The sequence below is a fragment of the Nicotiana sylvestris genome, chromosome 3 (genome assembly GCF_000393655.2).
Source record: "Nicotiana sylvestris chromosome 3, ASM39365v2, whole genome shotgun sequence".
Taxonomy (NCBI): Eukaryota; Viridiplantae; Streptophyta; class Magnoliopsida; order Solanales; family Solanaceae; genus Nicotiana; species Nicotiana sylvestris.
In genome coordinates, this window is record NC_091059.1 from 6,891,809 (window position 1) to 6,907,653 (window position 15,845).

Genomic DNA, 15,845 nt, shown 5'->3' on the forward strand with positions numbered 1-15,845 from the left:
TATGCTATCGGGTTGATTGGTTCGGGTTCAGACAGGTTTTGGTAAGGTTTGAGACACTTAGTCTCTTTTGAGTAAGCTTAAGTTGAAAAAGTCAACCGGATATTGACTTATGTAGAAAAGGGCTCGGATGTGAATTCTGATGGTTCGGATAGCTTTGGGAGTGTGATCGGAATGTGTTTTTGAGGTCTGGAATAGATTTAGGCTTGAATTGGCGAAATAGGAATTTTGACATTTTTCGGTTGATAGGTGAGATTTTGATATATGGGGCGGAATGGAATTCTGGAAGTTTGAGTAGGTTCGACGTGTCAAATGTGACGTGCGTGCAAAATTTCAGGTCATTCGGATAAGGTTTGATAGACGTTTTGATCATTTGCGGAATTCGAAAGTTTTGGAAACCTTAGGCTTGAATCCGATGTTATTTTGTTGATTCGACATTGTTTGAGGTGTTTTGAAGATTGGTATAAGTTTGGATAGTGGTATATGACTTGTTCGTGCTTTTGGTTGGGGTCCCGTGGGCCTCGGGGTGATTTCAGATGGTTAACAGGAAGTTAGAGTTGGGAATTTACAGCTTAAGCTGCTGAGTTTTCTGTCATAACCGCACCTGCGGCTTGGGGACCGCATGTGTGAGCCCGCAGAAGCGGAAGTGAAGTGGCAGATGCAGCCAAAATAGGGAAAGGCCGGAGCCCGCAGATGCGGAATTTGGGCGCACCTGCGATGGCTCAGGTGCGAGGAGGTGATCACAGGTACGGTGGCTGGTGTATAAATGAAAACCGTAGAAACGGTGCGCTTGACCGCAGAAGCGGTAGCACAGAAGCGGAAATGGACCGCAGGTGCGAAAAGCCTGGGTCAAAAAGTATAAAAGATTTACTTCGCGAATTTGGGTTATTTTTCATAACATTTCGAACAGGAAGAAGCTTTGAAGAGCTAATTGAAGGGAGAATTCAAGAAGTTTTCTTAGAGGTAAGGTCCTTAGTCCCTAAACTCGTTTTTATGATGATTTTTAAGGATGTAAGCATGAAATCTATGGGAAAATCAGTAGCAAATTGGGGGTTGGGGCTAAGAAAATTGGAGACCTAAAATTTGGGATTTGAGGGATCATTTATGGTCGGATTTTGGTACTCTTGGTATATATGAACCCATGAGAGTGTAAGGATCCTAGTTTTGTGATTTTTATCGGAATACGAGGTATGGACCCAGGGGTCGGGTTTTGGTCAATTTCGGAATTTGTGTTGTAATTTGATTATTTTCGAGTGGGCTTTGTTCCCTTAGCATATTTTGATGGTTATATACTAATTTTGGCTAGATTCGGGAAATTTGGAGGCCAAATCGAGAGGAAAAGGCGTCACGGGCTAGAAGTCTGGCTTGGCTTGAGGTAAGTAACGCTTCCAAACTTGGTTCTGAGTGTTCGAAACCTTGAACTATGTGTTCTATGATTACTATTGAGGTGACGCAAATGCCAAGTGACGGGCATGTGGGCGTGCACCGTGAGAAATGTGGTCTGGATCATTCCATGGCACCACTTAGTGACTCCTTTGTGTTGATATCTGTGTTGTAAATTATGTACTTAATCTAATTAGCTGCAAATCATGTTAATTATCATCTTAAGGCTTCACGCCAATACTATTGACACCCGAGAGGTCGTTTCTTGCTATCATGTCATTAGTTTCATTTATAATATACACCCAGTCATATTCATGCATATTATATCATGCCTCAGTCTCGATTGTTGTTATTGGACATATCATATCCTTGTTCGGGCTTGTATCATGACACTGTTAGCCCATGTGTGTGAGACTAGAGAGTATTGACTGAGTGAGGCCAAAAGCTTGATAATGATTGACAGCATGAGATTGGGCTGCACACTGCAACGAGATATTAAACAAGCCTTCGTTGGCTTTGTTACAGCGCTTCGGCTAATGAGAGAAGCCCCTCCGGAGTCTTTACACCCCAGTGAGTGCAGATGATGATATTTAGGGATGGATCTTCCCTGGACATGGATCTTATCTGAAGTATTACACCGGGAGATGGATCTTCTCCGTGAGGCTGGACTGGTCCGTGTCCTCGGTATTGGATGACTGCTGTTAGTAATGTATATTCTAGGATGGATCTTCCCTAGGCCAGATGTCCATGTGCTGTACCGAGGGCTTGAGTACTTGTGAGTGGAGGTTCATAGAACCTTAATCATGCTACTTGTGTATTTATATATGTAAAATTCCTGAGTTTTGAACTTCGTACTGTCAGTGACATTTAAATTCTGTTGAACTTTACTTGAACTGTAAGCATGTCTACATTTCTGTACAATTGACTGTTGCAACCTATCGAGGTTTGGTCTGTCACTACCATCAGTCCATAGTTTGGACTTGTTACTCACTGAGTTGGTATACTTACGTTACCCCATGCACCCCTATGTGCAGATCCAGGTATCTCAGGGCACGGTAGCGGCTGCTGATTACATTGTGCGGACTTTCATTTGGATATTGCGAGGTAGTTGTTTGGCGACCGCAGTTCCCCCTTCTCCTTTCCTTATCGTCATTTAGTTTATATGTTTTGGATATTCTCAGACCGTGTTGGTCATGGTATTTTGAACAGTTGCATTAGTTGTGGCTCATGACTTAGTGACACCCGAGGTCGGGATTATGTATTTCTTTTTGCTGGATTTGAGTTCTATTTTTATCTTATTGAATTTCTGTTAAAAATATGATTTTTCTTAAGTCTTAAAATAGAAAACGGAGTGAATCAGTAATAATTGGCTGGCCTAGTATCACGATAGGATCCCTCACGACGTGGTTAGATTTTGGGTTGTGACAAACCCAAAATCTCATTAAAGGTCATGATGGCGCCTAACCCATTTGCTAGGCAAGTTAACACTATAACAATTAAAACTCTAAAGCAGATTAATAAACTTTTAACAAAATACTCAATACGATAGACAACAGAATAATCATAGGTCTGATAACATAGATAAACTATCCAAGGAAGGGCCTAAACTTAACCACAACTATCAATACTACCCAAGACCCGGATGTCATAATCATCACAAACATCTAACAAAAGTATGAGAAATCATCAGAATACACTGTATGTCTGAATAAAGTAGATAGTCATAAGATAAAAGTAGACAAGGGAACTCTATGTACTGCGAATCGATCAAGTAGAGCAGCTCACCAAGAAGTTTTCACGGATGCACCTACTATCCTATATGAATGCTACTGACACTAGCCTCAGAACCTACATATGCAAAAGTGTAGTATGAGTACAAATCACAGTATCCAATAAGTATCAAGTCTAGACTCAAAGAAGTAGCATCGAGGAGTCGACTCCGACATTTACTAGTACTCAATAAGCAGATGAGAGAATAATCCAACATGAAACTAGACATGATATCATCATCAAGTATAATCAAAATGCAGCTCATACAGAATTTAGGCATGCTTTTCAATTAACAAAATTCAAAAAAGATATCAGCATCTAAATGTCCACAAAAATTATGATACCTGTCAACAATACCTTCATCAATTTATAGCTGAGTCTATGCAAATATACATATGCATGTTCAAGATTCTTTTCTCAACAACGCACAATACAAATTCATACGCATGATACAAGCCACATGTTCAAAAAGTGCCAAAAGAATCACGGGTTCCTACAATCATACGGCTCAAAGTAACATGGGTAATCACCTGACTCCAGAGGGATAGATCCATAATTCAAGTGTCGATCATTTTACATTCAATGATCATCAACCAGTCATTGTGGCGTGCAACTCGATCCAAATCATAACATCATCAATCCAATAACTACTACCAATATCTGCTCAAGTGTCTGTAGTACTAAAATCCTCAAATTTCCTCAATATTCACTTTTTCACTCTTGCATATATGAAGGAAATAATATAATAGAAAGGCATAAGATAAGATAATAAGAATACGGATAAAATTTCAAATGGCTACAAGATGGCTATGGCAAATCATGCAACTCAATTTATCACAATGATTCAATAAGCTACTTAATATGTTCTAGCTTAATCACATTATTTTCAAGAGTTAATTAGACCATAATAACCATCTAAATCATAGAGCTAAAAAGGCAAGTATATGACTGTGAATATATAACAAAGCTGGATATGGTAAGGTAACTCTCATGTCAAATCAACAAGTCATAACCCTAGACATGCTCCTAAATAACGAATACAAATTATCATGTAGTCATAGAATCAATTTGAACATGAATAATAACTTCACATAATTCAATAAAAGCACAACTTAAGTCAACAATATCAGACATGGTCAAACATACCTACTCATATACGCTCATCACCTTGCATATACGTGGCTCCTAAATCATAAATCAACTAGCAATCATAGCACCTATAGAGAAATTTGCTTTTACAACGATAGACAAGAGACATACATCTGCCCGGCAACCTCAAATCAAGTAAAAATTGCCTAACTATCCAAATCCATCTCGCCTAGTAAAAAAACAACTCAATAACATTAAATAAAGCCATAGAAAACAACTCCAAAGAATAAAGCTTCGATCTTTACGAAAATTTCCAAAATTCAACAAAAATCAACTCGGTCCCACACTCTCAAAACTTGAGTCAAGGAGTATATCATGACTTTCCTTACCCCATGAGTTCAAATATGTGATTAGGTTCTAAAATCGAGTCCAAATCGACCTTCAAATCTCCAAATTATAGCCTATTAAGTTGTAGATAAAAACCACAAATTTTCCTTTAAAATTTATATTTTAGGTATAAAAATCCATGGAAAAATAAGATTCAAAGTCAAATCCAAGTAGAAAATACTTACCTTCAGAGTGGTGGTAAATGTTTGCCCAAAGATCGCCTCTAGTCGGGCTCCAAATAATAAAAAATGAGTTAAACCCTCGAGTTATAACTTTGTCCATCTAATTCCGCTTCTGTAGACACAACTGTCACTTTTGTGATAGTGCTTCTACGGATAAACACTCGCATTTGCAAGATTACTAAAAGTCCCGACCATCTGCTTATACACATAGACATATGCTTCTGCGGAGCCGCACCTGTGTGTAGACTTTGCAGGTGTGCAATCGCTTCTGTGCGCAATATTCGGCATTTGCGAACTCCTTGTCCTAAGATAGTTATTGCTTCTACAGATGCCCTTCCCCTTCTATGAGCTCGCACCTGCACCACAAGTTCTGTAGGGTACATCACACTAGCACCAGATATGTCAAACTACATCAAATAGATCCAAAACTCATCCGAAACGCACCCGAGCCCCACAGAATTCCATCCAATCATACCAACAAGTCCCAATACCTTATATAAACTTGTCTGAATTCTCAAAACACTATTACTAGCATCAAAAATACCAATCTACGATCAAAACACAAGTTAAGCTTCTCTTAAGTTCATTAACTTTTAAACTTCAAACCAAGCGTCTGATTCAAGCCTAACCAATTCAAATTGCATTCAAACTTTGCACACAAGTCCTAGATGATAAAACGAACCTACTCTAACTTTCGAAACAAAAATCCAAATCTGATATGTTTAAAGTCAATTCCCGGTCAATCTGATAAAAGTGAATTTTTTTTATACTTATTATGTGTAGTCAAAAGAGAATTTGATCGATCCTTTGACTTATAAATGAAATATCGAGTGGTTGATACTTTTGCTAATTTTAGATATATCAACAGTGATGGTATCCCAATCTATGTGATTGGAGATCCCATGAAATAGGTTCATATGGGTAATAATAAGTCATTAGTTGATCAAATATACACTATCAAATCATGTCCCTTCCTATGGTGTGTGTATATAGTGCAAGATTGCTAGAAATGTGAAGCTGACTTATTAAACTCTTTATTGAATAATCCATAGTCTTTTATAGGTGGTGTATTATGCTGCAGAATATACTTGATGAATAGACATATATGAGTGTGAATCAAAAGGAAATTTAGATAGATGGAGAAGCTTGATAGTAGACCAGATCGGCATGGTAAAGGTATGATTAATTCTTGGTATGTGTTCGAGGTAATGAGTTCGTACAAGTATTTTGCAACAATGCTCTTGGGTTTTGTTGGCTTGCTTAGCTTGGTCGAGTTACAAGGATTCCGTCCTGGCAGTTTAATTTATGCAAACGGAATTGAGAGAGTTCTTATTGATTTCTACCGTGGTTGAAGAGGTACATTTTCTACGAATATGAGAGACATGAGATGTGTAATCATTTTTCTTCTAGATGGGATCGATGGAAGTTCTTGACTAGTGAAGTGCATAGATGTCTGTGGCCCGGAAGGGAGGTAAGGTTTTCATGTATCCTCGGATGGTATGTTATATGCGGTATGTTGTGGAGGACCGAGACTTGCGTGTGTTAGGTTACAGTTCAGTTCAGAAAGGAAGCTCATAAAACACTTAGGCAGTAGGTAGCCTCAGATATTCAAGGAAAATGGTACTGCTATTTGAAAGTGATTTGACGAGAGTATATGTTTTAAAAAAAGGGCAATGTGATTAAATGGATGGCACTTCGGTGGTATTGCGGCACTTTCTTGTTAGATCAACTGGTGATATTTGGGTTGGCTTGATAGTACAAGGAAATTTTAGAGTGTATCATGGAATTATTAGGTATTAAGGTGTGGTATGCTTTCGGACGGCGAAATTGGGATATGATGTGGTGATTCATGTTCCGCGTGGATTTGAAGACGGAAGTTCTCATATTCAGGCTATGCTGTGATTGTGGATCGTGTGTAACGGCTATCGGGATTTGGGGGCCCGAGTGGACCTTTCCTTGTCTGGTATATCAGATTTTGGATATGATATCGGGGTTTAGACTGGATTTCTCAGTGTTGGGTTATTATGGATTATGCACTATGGGCTATGCCGGAAATGCCACAAGGTGAGTGGCAAGGTGCGTCAGAGTATGCTTTAGTAGAGTGGTTTATGTTTCGAAGAACCAGTGGACGACTGGGAAGGGTTGCTTTTCTTATTTGGGCCTCATGATGGATGTCAGTGCAGAGGTTTCCATCATTGATTCAGTTTTGATGTTGAGGGACTTTTCGAATGCGTTTCTTGTGGCTGGGCATGTCGCCGGATGGAGTTGTGGATTTCGGTATTGATTTGGTGCAGGGCACCGTATCATATGACTCCGACAGAAGTTATGGTAGTTTAAGAAGCAGCTTCAGGCTTCCTCAGTAAGGAGTTCGTTGGCAGGCTAATGTGGATGCGTGTTCTAGTTTGAGTCGGCTCGGTTGGCTCCGAATTGTATCGTTGAGGGTTAGGTTGGCTCGACCGTTATTGACCTTATTAGTGATCAGGAGGTCCGTGAGTTGCCTTCTGTGTTGTGAGACGTTATGATTTGTTGGTTATGGGCACATATGGTGCGATTCTGTTGGGGTTCATAGTGGAAGTCTAGCGGAAGAATAATTGGGTGTTGCTCAGTGGATGGCGTACCGGTTACGGCCTATCGGGTTTGTATAGTATATGCTACTTGTTTCACCGTGGGTGTAATGATCTACTTTGGTTTCAAACATCAAGTTGTGCGTGGCTGTCGATTTTGAGCATAGTGACTGGAGGTGTTTCATGTATAACAGTGATTGAATAGGATCGCGCGTTGTATCAAGGCCACGTGGAGATATGACCTTTTGTGGTGGATTCAGTGTTCTATTTATATGATGTGAGACGAGCTCTCAGCCTTGTGTTGTGATGGTATTGATGAGATTGAGGTACAACTCTTTCGTTTGAGTCAGTTTTTTTATGATTTAAATATGTTCAGACCGTTTCTTATTGGTGCGTGTATTATGCAAGTTGTGGCTTAGGCCTGTATTGAGGCGTCATATCACCAGAGTGGTGTGTTGGATTCGAGGTGATCGTTGGGGTCATTAATGAATACGAACAGATTTGATTTCAGCTTGTTAGAAGGATAATATCGAGGTTCGACTCAGAAACCTGTTGTGGTATTTGTCAAAAGGGAAGTGGCTTCATGAGTGGTTGATCTGAGAAATGGTTAGGGTTTGTTGCGTGCTTCATGTATCATTGGCAGTATATGAAAGTGTTGGAATAAGACCTTAGTTGATAAGAGGTTTCCTATCGATATTCAGGCACTGTGGGCAACTGCTGTGAATAGAAATTATTGTTTCGAGTGTTTGGGTTATGTAGTATATCATATGATTGAAGGTTATTACAGCTGGTTCGGGCCTATTCTGAGTATAGATGTGAGGATCGGATCTTGTGTATGATTTCGGAATGTGCAATGTGGTTCTATGGTTTATGGACTAGATGGATTGTGAAATTTCAGCTATGTTGTGTTATCGGACCTATGCGAGATAGGGTGACGTGGGATCACCCTGGGTATATTCTTGGTAAGGTCATTCAGCTATTGGTTGGCTTCTAGGATAACTCTGGGTACGCTCGAGGACGAGCGTTTGTTTAGGTTGGGGAGGATGTGACGACCCAACCTGTCGTCTCATGAGAACCGCTTCGTTTTTCCCATTTTATTCTTCTTCATGTTTCGTTATCGGTATCCGGTGTGTTAGAGTTAAATCGGATTGGTTTTGATAGGAAATGAGACACTTAGTCTCTTTAAGGAAGGCTTATTTCGGAAAAGTCAACCGGATGCTGACTATTGAGTTAGAGGGATCGGATGTGATTTTCGGTGATTCGGTTAGCTTTGGGGGATGATTTGTGACTTAGAAGCGTGACCAGAAGTAATTTTGGAGGTCCGGTGTAGAATTAGGCTTGAATTGGCGAAGTTAGTATTTTGGCGACTTCCGGTTGATAGGTGAGATTTTGATCCAAGGGTCGGAATGGAATTCCGAGAGTTGCTGTAGCTCCGTTAAGTGATTAGGGATATATGTGCAAAATTTCAGGTCATTCGGACGTGATTTGGTTGGGTTTTTGATCGAATGCGTGTTTTGGAAGTTTTAGAATAACTTATGCTCGAATTTGAGGTAATTTGATGGTTCTTGGTGTTGTTGAAGTGTTTTGATGATTGGAACGAGGTTGAAAAATGTTTTAGGATGCGTTGGTGCTTTTGGTTGAGGACCCGGGGGCCTCGGGTGTGTTTAAGGTGAGTTTTGAGCGAGTACGGACATCCCGGAACTTAGAAAATGGATGGGGCAGTCATTGGTGCATGGGGCGCGGCCCTTTTTGCGCTGGGCGCGGTGGCCTAGCGTGGGGGCGCGGTCCGCGCGAAATGAAGACCTGCAGGTTGTTAGTCCTACTTCGGAAGCTCATATCGTTTGATCCAAAAGGAATTGTGAGCTTATTCAAAAACGAAAGTTGTAGCCCTTCGTGTCTAGTTTCCAGAAAGGGAAAGATATCGCAATTTGGACATCTGTAGCGAAAGTTATGGCCAAAATACTAAAGCCTGTCCCTGCAGAGCAAGACCTGCGCGGCCGCGGTCGTTTTTGCACGGACCACACTTGTTTTGCGCGGACCTCGGTCATTTTTGTGCGGTCAGCGGTGTCGGAATCCGAGAGGTACTCTATAAATACGAGGTTTTGGGTTTTATTTGATATTTTGACCTAGAGAGCTCGGATTTTGGCGATTTTTCGAAGGTTTTTCAAGAGATTGGTCGGGGTAAGTGATTCTAACTCAGATTTGGTTAGAGTACATGAATCTATCATTGAATTCATCATTTAATTCGTGATTTGAGATGAAATTTGGGAAGAAAATTGTAGAACCTTTCAAAAATGTAAAATGATGATTTGAAGGACCAAATGATATTGGAATTGGATAATTTTGGTATGGTTAGACTCGTGAGGGTATAAGGATTCTGAAAATGTAAATTTTACCCGATTCCGAGACGTGGGCCCGGGGTTCGAGTTTTGCTAATTTCAAGATTTTTGATATTTTTCGAATGTTTTCGCTTGGGCTTTGTTCCCTTAACATATTGTGACGTATTCGTTCTGATTTTGGATAAATTCGACGCGTGTGGAGGCCAATTCAAGGGGCAAAGGCGTCGTGAGCTAGAGAATTAGCCAGTTCGATGTGTGTAATGGTTGTAAATGATGTCTTGGGGGTTTGAAACCCCGGATTGCACATCGTAGTGCTATATTGAGGCAAGATACGCGTTGGATGATGAGCGTGGGGTTTTCACTACTGGGGAGTGTGACTTGGTCCATCCCGATTGATGATTTTACCGAATATTTGACTGAAATTCATTTGTTACCATCATGATTTGGGCTGATTGCCATATTTGGGCTTCGTGCCAACTATTTGGACCCTTCGGGGATTTTTATCACTATTTCCTTACTGCTTGACTTTTTATTTGAACTCAGTCCTGTTGATATCTACTGTTTTGCAAACTCAGTCACTTTTACTCAGATTTGAAACTTAAATGATATTTCTACATCATGTTTTGGGCTGAGAACTACTGTTTTACTAAAGCCCAAGGGGCTTATGATGATTTCCGGACTGAGTGAGGCCGAGCGCCATATGTGAGGATATGCTGAGTGATATGAGGCCGAGGGCCTGAGATACTATGTATGCCATGCAGTGGCTTTAGTGATGTGAGGATATGTTGAGTGATGATGCCACGAGGTGGCTTGATATAGCACTTGGGCCGTAAGGGTCCCCTCCGGAGTCTGCACACCCACAGTGAGCGCGGGTACCCATGTGATTTGCAATAGTGGTAACAATGATACTATTTGATGCAATTTGGTCAAGTAACAATGGCTGACCATTATGCTTGTGATTTGAAACAGTGGTAACAATGACACTGTTTGATGCAATTTGGTCAGGTAACAATGGCTGACCATTATGCTTGTGATTTGAAACAGTGGTAACAATGACACTGTTTGATGAAAGTTGGTCAGGTAACAATGGCTGGCCATTATGCTGAGTGATTGCGAGGTAGCCCGAGGGGCTGATACTGTACTGAGAGTGAGCCCGAGGTGCTGATACTATGCTGGGCGATTGATACTGTGCCCGAGGGACGGATTTCTACTTGTTAATTACCTGTGAAATTACCTGTTTTACTTGTTTCAAAAAGGAATATCATTTGATTTCTTCACTGATTTACTGCTTTAAGTGATTGTACTGCTTGATATGGAATTGCTTTGTGCCTTTACATGTTTTCATACTTTCAGCCATTATTTGTAATTATTACTCACTGAGTCGGAGTACTCACATTACTCCCTGCACCATGTGTGCAGATTCAGGTATAGTAGAGTCCGCACCTGAGCGCTGATTCCTTCCAGGCTAGGCAGTGATTTGGAGTTACGAGGTAGATGTTGACGTCTGCAGCCCCTTGTCTCTCTTATCCTCTATCGTTTATGTTTTCTTCAGACTGTTGTATCGGATTTCGTACTTGTAGACCTATAGCAGATTCTATAGTAGCTCATGACTTGTGATACCCCGGTTTGGGCTGTGTCGAGATGGTTCCTACTGTTATTATCGTTAAATTCCGCAATTTATGAGCATTATATTATATGTTATTACTGTTTATGATGATTAACTGTTTAAAAGAGGTGTTCTGTTTTGGTCTGGCTGGCCTTGTCTTCACAAGAGGCGCCATCATGACCGGGTTCGGGGATCGGGTCGTGACAGAGGGTCGGCAAAAACTAAGGATAAGAGGAATGTCGAAGATGGAGGATTTAAAATTTGGGTTCTACAAATTGAAGTCATTTGTGAATGAATATCAGCAGCTGTTATTTTTTGATATTTAGATTGTTGTTTTAACACTGATTTGAGCAAATTTTATTTTAAAAAATAAAATTTCACCATTTTTGAAACTGAAGCTTTTGAAGAATAGACAATTGAGTTTTATGAGTTATTGAAATTTGATCCAAAAATTGCCGTTAGAATGTACTGTGGTTGTGATCAGTGGTGGAGGCAGAATATTTACGAGTGGGGTTCAAAAATTTTAAAAATCAAATACACAATGAAGCTAACCAACCAAAACCAAAAAAAAAGAAGAAAAGATGCTAACATATTTCATCAATAGAAAGAGAAGTTCTCACCACAAAGATAGTGTTAAGATAAACAAATCATAGTAACAAGACTTTCAAAAGAGAAAATACAAAAAACAATTCTTGTGTTAGTCACAAGGACCTAATGACTAATGAGATCAACAAAAACAACTAAGTAAATTATTACAACTACACTCGACGAGGTTTCATATCTTGAAATGTTTTAATAATAGTATCATTAGAAATACTATCGAACACATTTTTTTCTACATAAGGCACCAAAAAACCACTAAAGAACTCATCATTCATTCGACTTCGTAAGTCATTCTTGATAAACTTCATCGCCGAAAAAGCTCTTTCAACAGATGCAGTGGCAACGGACAGAAGCAAAGCAAGTTTCACTAAGCGAAATACAAGAGGATAATTTGAATGCTTCTTTGTCTGAACTAATCTTTTTTGAAAGACCACAAAGCCCATGTAGATCGGAGAATCTTTCATCAACATAACGAACATCAATAATATAAATTGCAAGTTGATTCTCAAGAGTACCCATACTAAATTCATCAAAGTCATCAGGATATAACTCAGCCATTCTCATTATTTTCCTGATGTCAAAACTTGAAAATGAGTTAATTGGATTCAAACAAGCAATTCCATGAAGCAAATAAGTTGTCTCTTCGTCAAAATATTCATTAAGTTCTTGAATTTGCCAATCAATAATTTTGCAAAATACATCAACCCAATAATGATGTATGACTGAACAATCAGCAGTTTTACGACGTGAACTTAAAGAACTAACATATGGCTCATCAAAGTGAGGTATCAAAATATCATATTTGATACAAAATGCAGATATCGTAGCAATAAGAGATTTCCATTCTTCTTTCCTTAACTTTTGCAACATTTTCTTTGCTACTTCAACAAGTAGCATGGCATTTGCAATGTCTTGCTCTTTTTTTGTAAGCATTTATTGAGCTCATTTGTGATTGCTAAAATATCCCTCATCAAATGTAACATGAATGCAACCTCAAATATTTTACAAGCCCTGAGATATCTCATTGCCTTGGCTCTTTCATCTGTAGAACGTGCATCAAGAACAACTAATCCAAGAACATCAAGAATAGAGCCAAACATCAGAATAAAATTATTAAAAGATTTAAAGTGAGATCCCCAACGAGTATCACATGCTCTTGAAAGACCAAGTTCTTGATTCAAGCCTCTACCGGTTGTAAGCTCACCCATATCTAATGCCTCTTGAATTCTTTCTTTTTGAGATTCTCGAAATTCATCCATACGCTTAAAAGAAGATCCCAATATATTCAAAATATTTGAAACCAACACTACAAGTTCCCCCACTTGAAGACATTTCTTAGAAACCGCAACAAGGGTAAGTTGGAGTTGATGAGCAAAACAATGAATGGAATGAGCCGATCTACTTTCTTGCTTAATCAACATTTTAAGACCATTAATTTTACCTTGCATATTGCTTGCCCCATCGTAACATTGTCCACGCACATATGATAGACTTAAGGAGTGTTGAGGAAGTAAATTAACAATTGCACTCTTCAAAGATGAAACACTAGTATTTTGGACATGAACAACATCAATAAGTCGCTCCATCACAAGTCACATTCTATCAACATACTGTAAGACAATAGCCATTTGCTCCTTGAGGGAGGTATCAAAAGATTCATCAACTAACAAGGCAAAGAAATCACCATTTAGTTCCTCAATTATAGCTTTAGTTGTTTCTATCTTACATGCAGTAACAATGTCTTTCTGAATCATTGGAGAAGTCATTTGATCATTTTGAGGAGCATGTTCCAGTACATAATCACGAATGTTATCACACACTTTTGCATACCATGAGAGAGTTTGAAGAAAATTACCCCTACTAAGTGAAGACTTAGATTCATCATGACCTCGAAATGCTAATCCATGAGTTATAAGAAGTCTTACTACATTAACTGAAGCAGTTAAGCGGATCCAATACTCATGCATAAGTTGACTAAATTGCCTCTCAAATGAAGATTGAATAGACCGTTGTTTGCCGCAAATCTTGGCATTTCCTTTTTGACTCATTGTGAATGCCACTCGACCTATGTTTATCAAAACTTTTCTTTTTATGCCAATTCTTAAACTCTATACTTGAAAATACATCACTTCCACCTTGATGAATATTATTATCTTTAAATAGATAACAATACAAACAATAGGCTGCATCTTTATTTACACTGTACTCCAACCAATCATGATATTCATCATCAAACCATTTAGGATTAAATCAACGAATTGATCCAGAAAAAATTGTTTTAGGAAAGTTATGAAGCCGAGGTTGACAAGGACCTTGTCGAAGGAATTCTCTTCTAATAACATCGCGATGATTTGGATTGAAGTCCAAGATTTGAGTTCTTTCCCCCGGGTCAAACTTTAAAGAATCCAAATCGACTTCATCCGAAGATGGTACTTCTAAATGGTTGATATTCTCTTCCTGGATAGGTTGAGTATGAGAAGACAAATTTGGTTTTGGTGCTTTTGTAAAATACCTCTTCACTAAATTTTGAGACTGAATTATAAAGTAGGAACATAGTTAGAAAAATTGATATATGAATGTTGTATCGAACTAAGCTTAAAGAAGAATTAGTTTAGTGTAGACTTTCTCATAATTCTTCAACAAAAGGCTAGGATATCCAAATTCACGAGCTTCATTTTAAACCATAACATGTGACAAACAATGTTGTCCAAGTCCAGGAATAGAACACAAGTACGTAGTTATTAATCTGAGAATCCCAAAACACAAATGAATATCGGGAAATAATGCTTATCATGTTCATTTCCTTGCTTTTAACAAGTAAATGATTGTTAACAAGCAGAAAATGGTTGAGCTAGTTCTTTAAACTCCAGCAATTAAAAAGATAAGCTTAGACATGTTAATAGAATCGCAAGGGGGTTCGGATAAGCTTCTTCTTCTGGCATGGCTACCATTTGTTTTCCAATAATTCAATATTGATCATTTGTTTTCCAACACAATAATAACGTCTGACGTGAAAAGAATGCGATTCCGCAGCTGACGGGAATTGAACTTACGATCTTCTACACAATCTGAAGACCCTTGACTACTAAGCCAAGCTTTTGGCTTGTGTCAAGGGGGTTCAACATATTATATCTATACGTAAAAAAAATTATCCCTATATAAACAATGTAATTTTTCGACGAAGAGTGTTCGGATGACCAACCTTCTGCCCCCCTAAATCCGCCCCTGGTTGTGATTAGGAATCTATGGTTAAAATCTTAGTATATTTGGTGAAGAATTGAGGAAGCTAAATTGAAATTTATTAGTAAAAACATGAGAACATTGAAAAACATTGTTGTCTGTTCGTCAAGTATTGTTGGTCCACAAAGTTATGCCGCAAAGACAATATTATACAATAACTCACATCATCTAATTTATGAGATAGGCTGTAACTCCTGCCACATAGGAAAAATATAACTCAGGAACGTTGAAGCCACAACTTATTTTGAATGGGCAACACATTATACTACCTTGTTGTGTCTAACTTATGAGATATTCTATAACTCCTGTTTCATAGGCAAAACTTAGATCAGAGAATTTGAAGCCACAACTTATTCCCCGTGAACAACATTTTATGCTACCTCATTTTGTCTAACTTATGAGATACTCTATAACTCTTACCTTATAAGAAAAACTTAGCCCATGGACTAAAAAATCACAACTTATGCCTCATGGGAAACAGTTTACGCTATCTCACCAGAGGCGGATCCATGATTTCAAGAGGATGTGTGCACTGTTGTGAAGAGGAGGATCTAGATTTTATATTTGACGGATTTACATTTAGTCCCTTACCATGAACACACCACATTTTTGAAATTGTAGGTTCAAAATTATATTCTTTTTAAAATTTTAGTGATTTCACATATGTATCTATATCTGTGCCAAA

General features: G+C 38.8%; 3 protein-coding genes across 3 annotated transcripts; all 3 read right to left on the reverse strand.

Moving 5' to 3' along the window:
- Positions 1-12,244: 12,244 nt before the first annotated feature.
- Positions 12,245-12,790, reverse strand: LOC138887000 (uncharacterized). Its single transcript, XM_070168707.1, has one exon. The coding sequence runs from the start codon at positions 12,788-12,790 to the stop codon at positions 12,245-12,247; it is 546 nt and encodes a 181-aa protein (XP_070024808.1).
- Positions 12,791-12,798: 8 nt separating this feature from the next.
- On the reverse strand, positions 12,799-13,506 carry LOC138887001 (uncharacterized). The gene has a single exon (XM_070168708.1). The coding sequence runs from the start codon at positions 13,504-13,506 to the stop codon at positions 12,799-12,801; it is 708 nt and encodes a 235-aa protein (XP_070024809.1).
- Positions 13,507-13,512: 6 nt separating this feature from the next.
- LOC138887002 (uncharacterized) lies at positions 13,513-13,968 on the reverse strand. The gene has a single exon (XM_070168709.1). It carries the CDS (start codon positions 13,966-13,968, stop codon positions 13,513-13,515), a length of 456 nt encoding a protein of 151 aa, XP_070024810.1.
- Positions 13,969-15,845: the final 1,877 nt, after the last annotated feature.

Excerpts from the sequence above, each read along its gene's own strand:
- LOC138887002 (XM_070168709.1), bottom strand. The coding sequence starts at position 13,968 with ATGAGTCAAAAAGGAAATGCCAAGATTTGCGGCAAACAACGGTCTATT.
- LOC138887000 (XM_070168707.1), bottom strand. The coding sequence starts at position 12,790 with ATGTTGCAAAAGTTAAGGAAAGAAGAATGGAAATCTCTTATTGCTACG.
- LOC138887001 (XM_070168708.1), bottom strand. The coding sequence starts at position 13,506 with ATGGAGCGACTTATTGATGTTGTTCATGTCCAAAATACTAGTGTTTCA.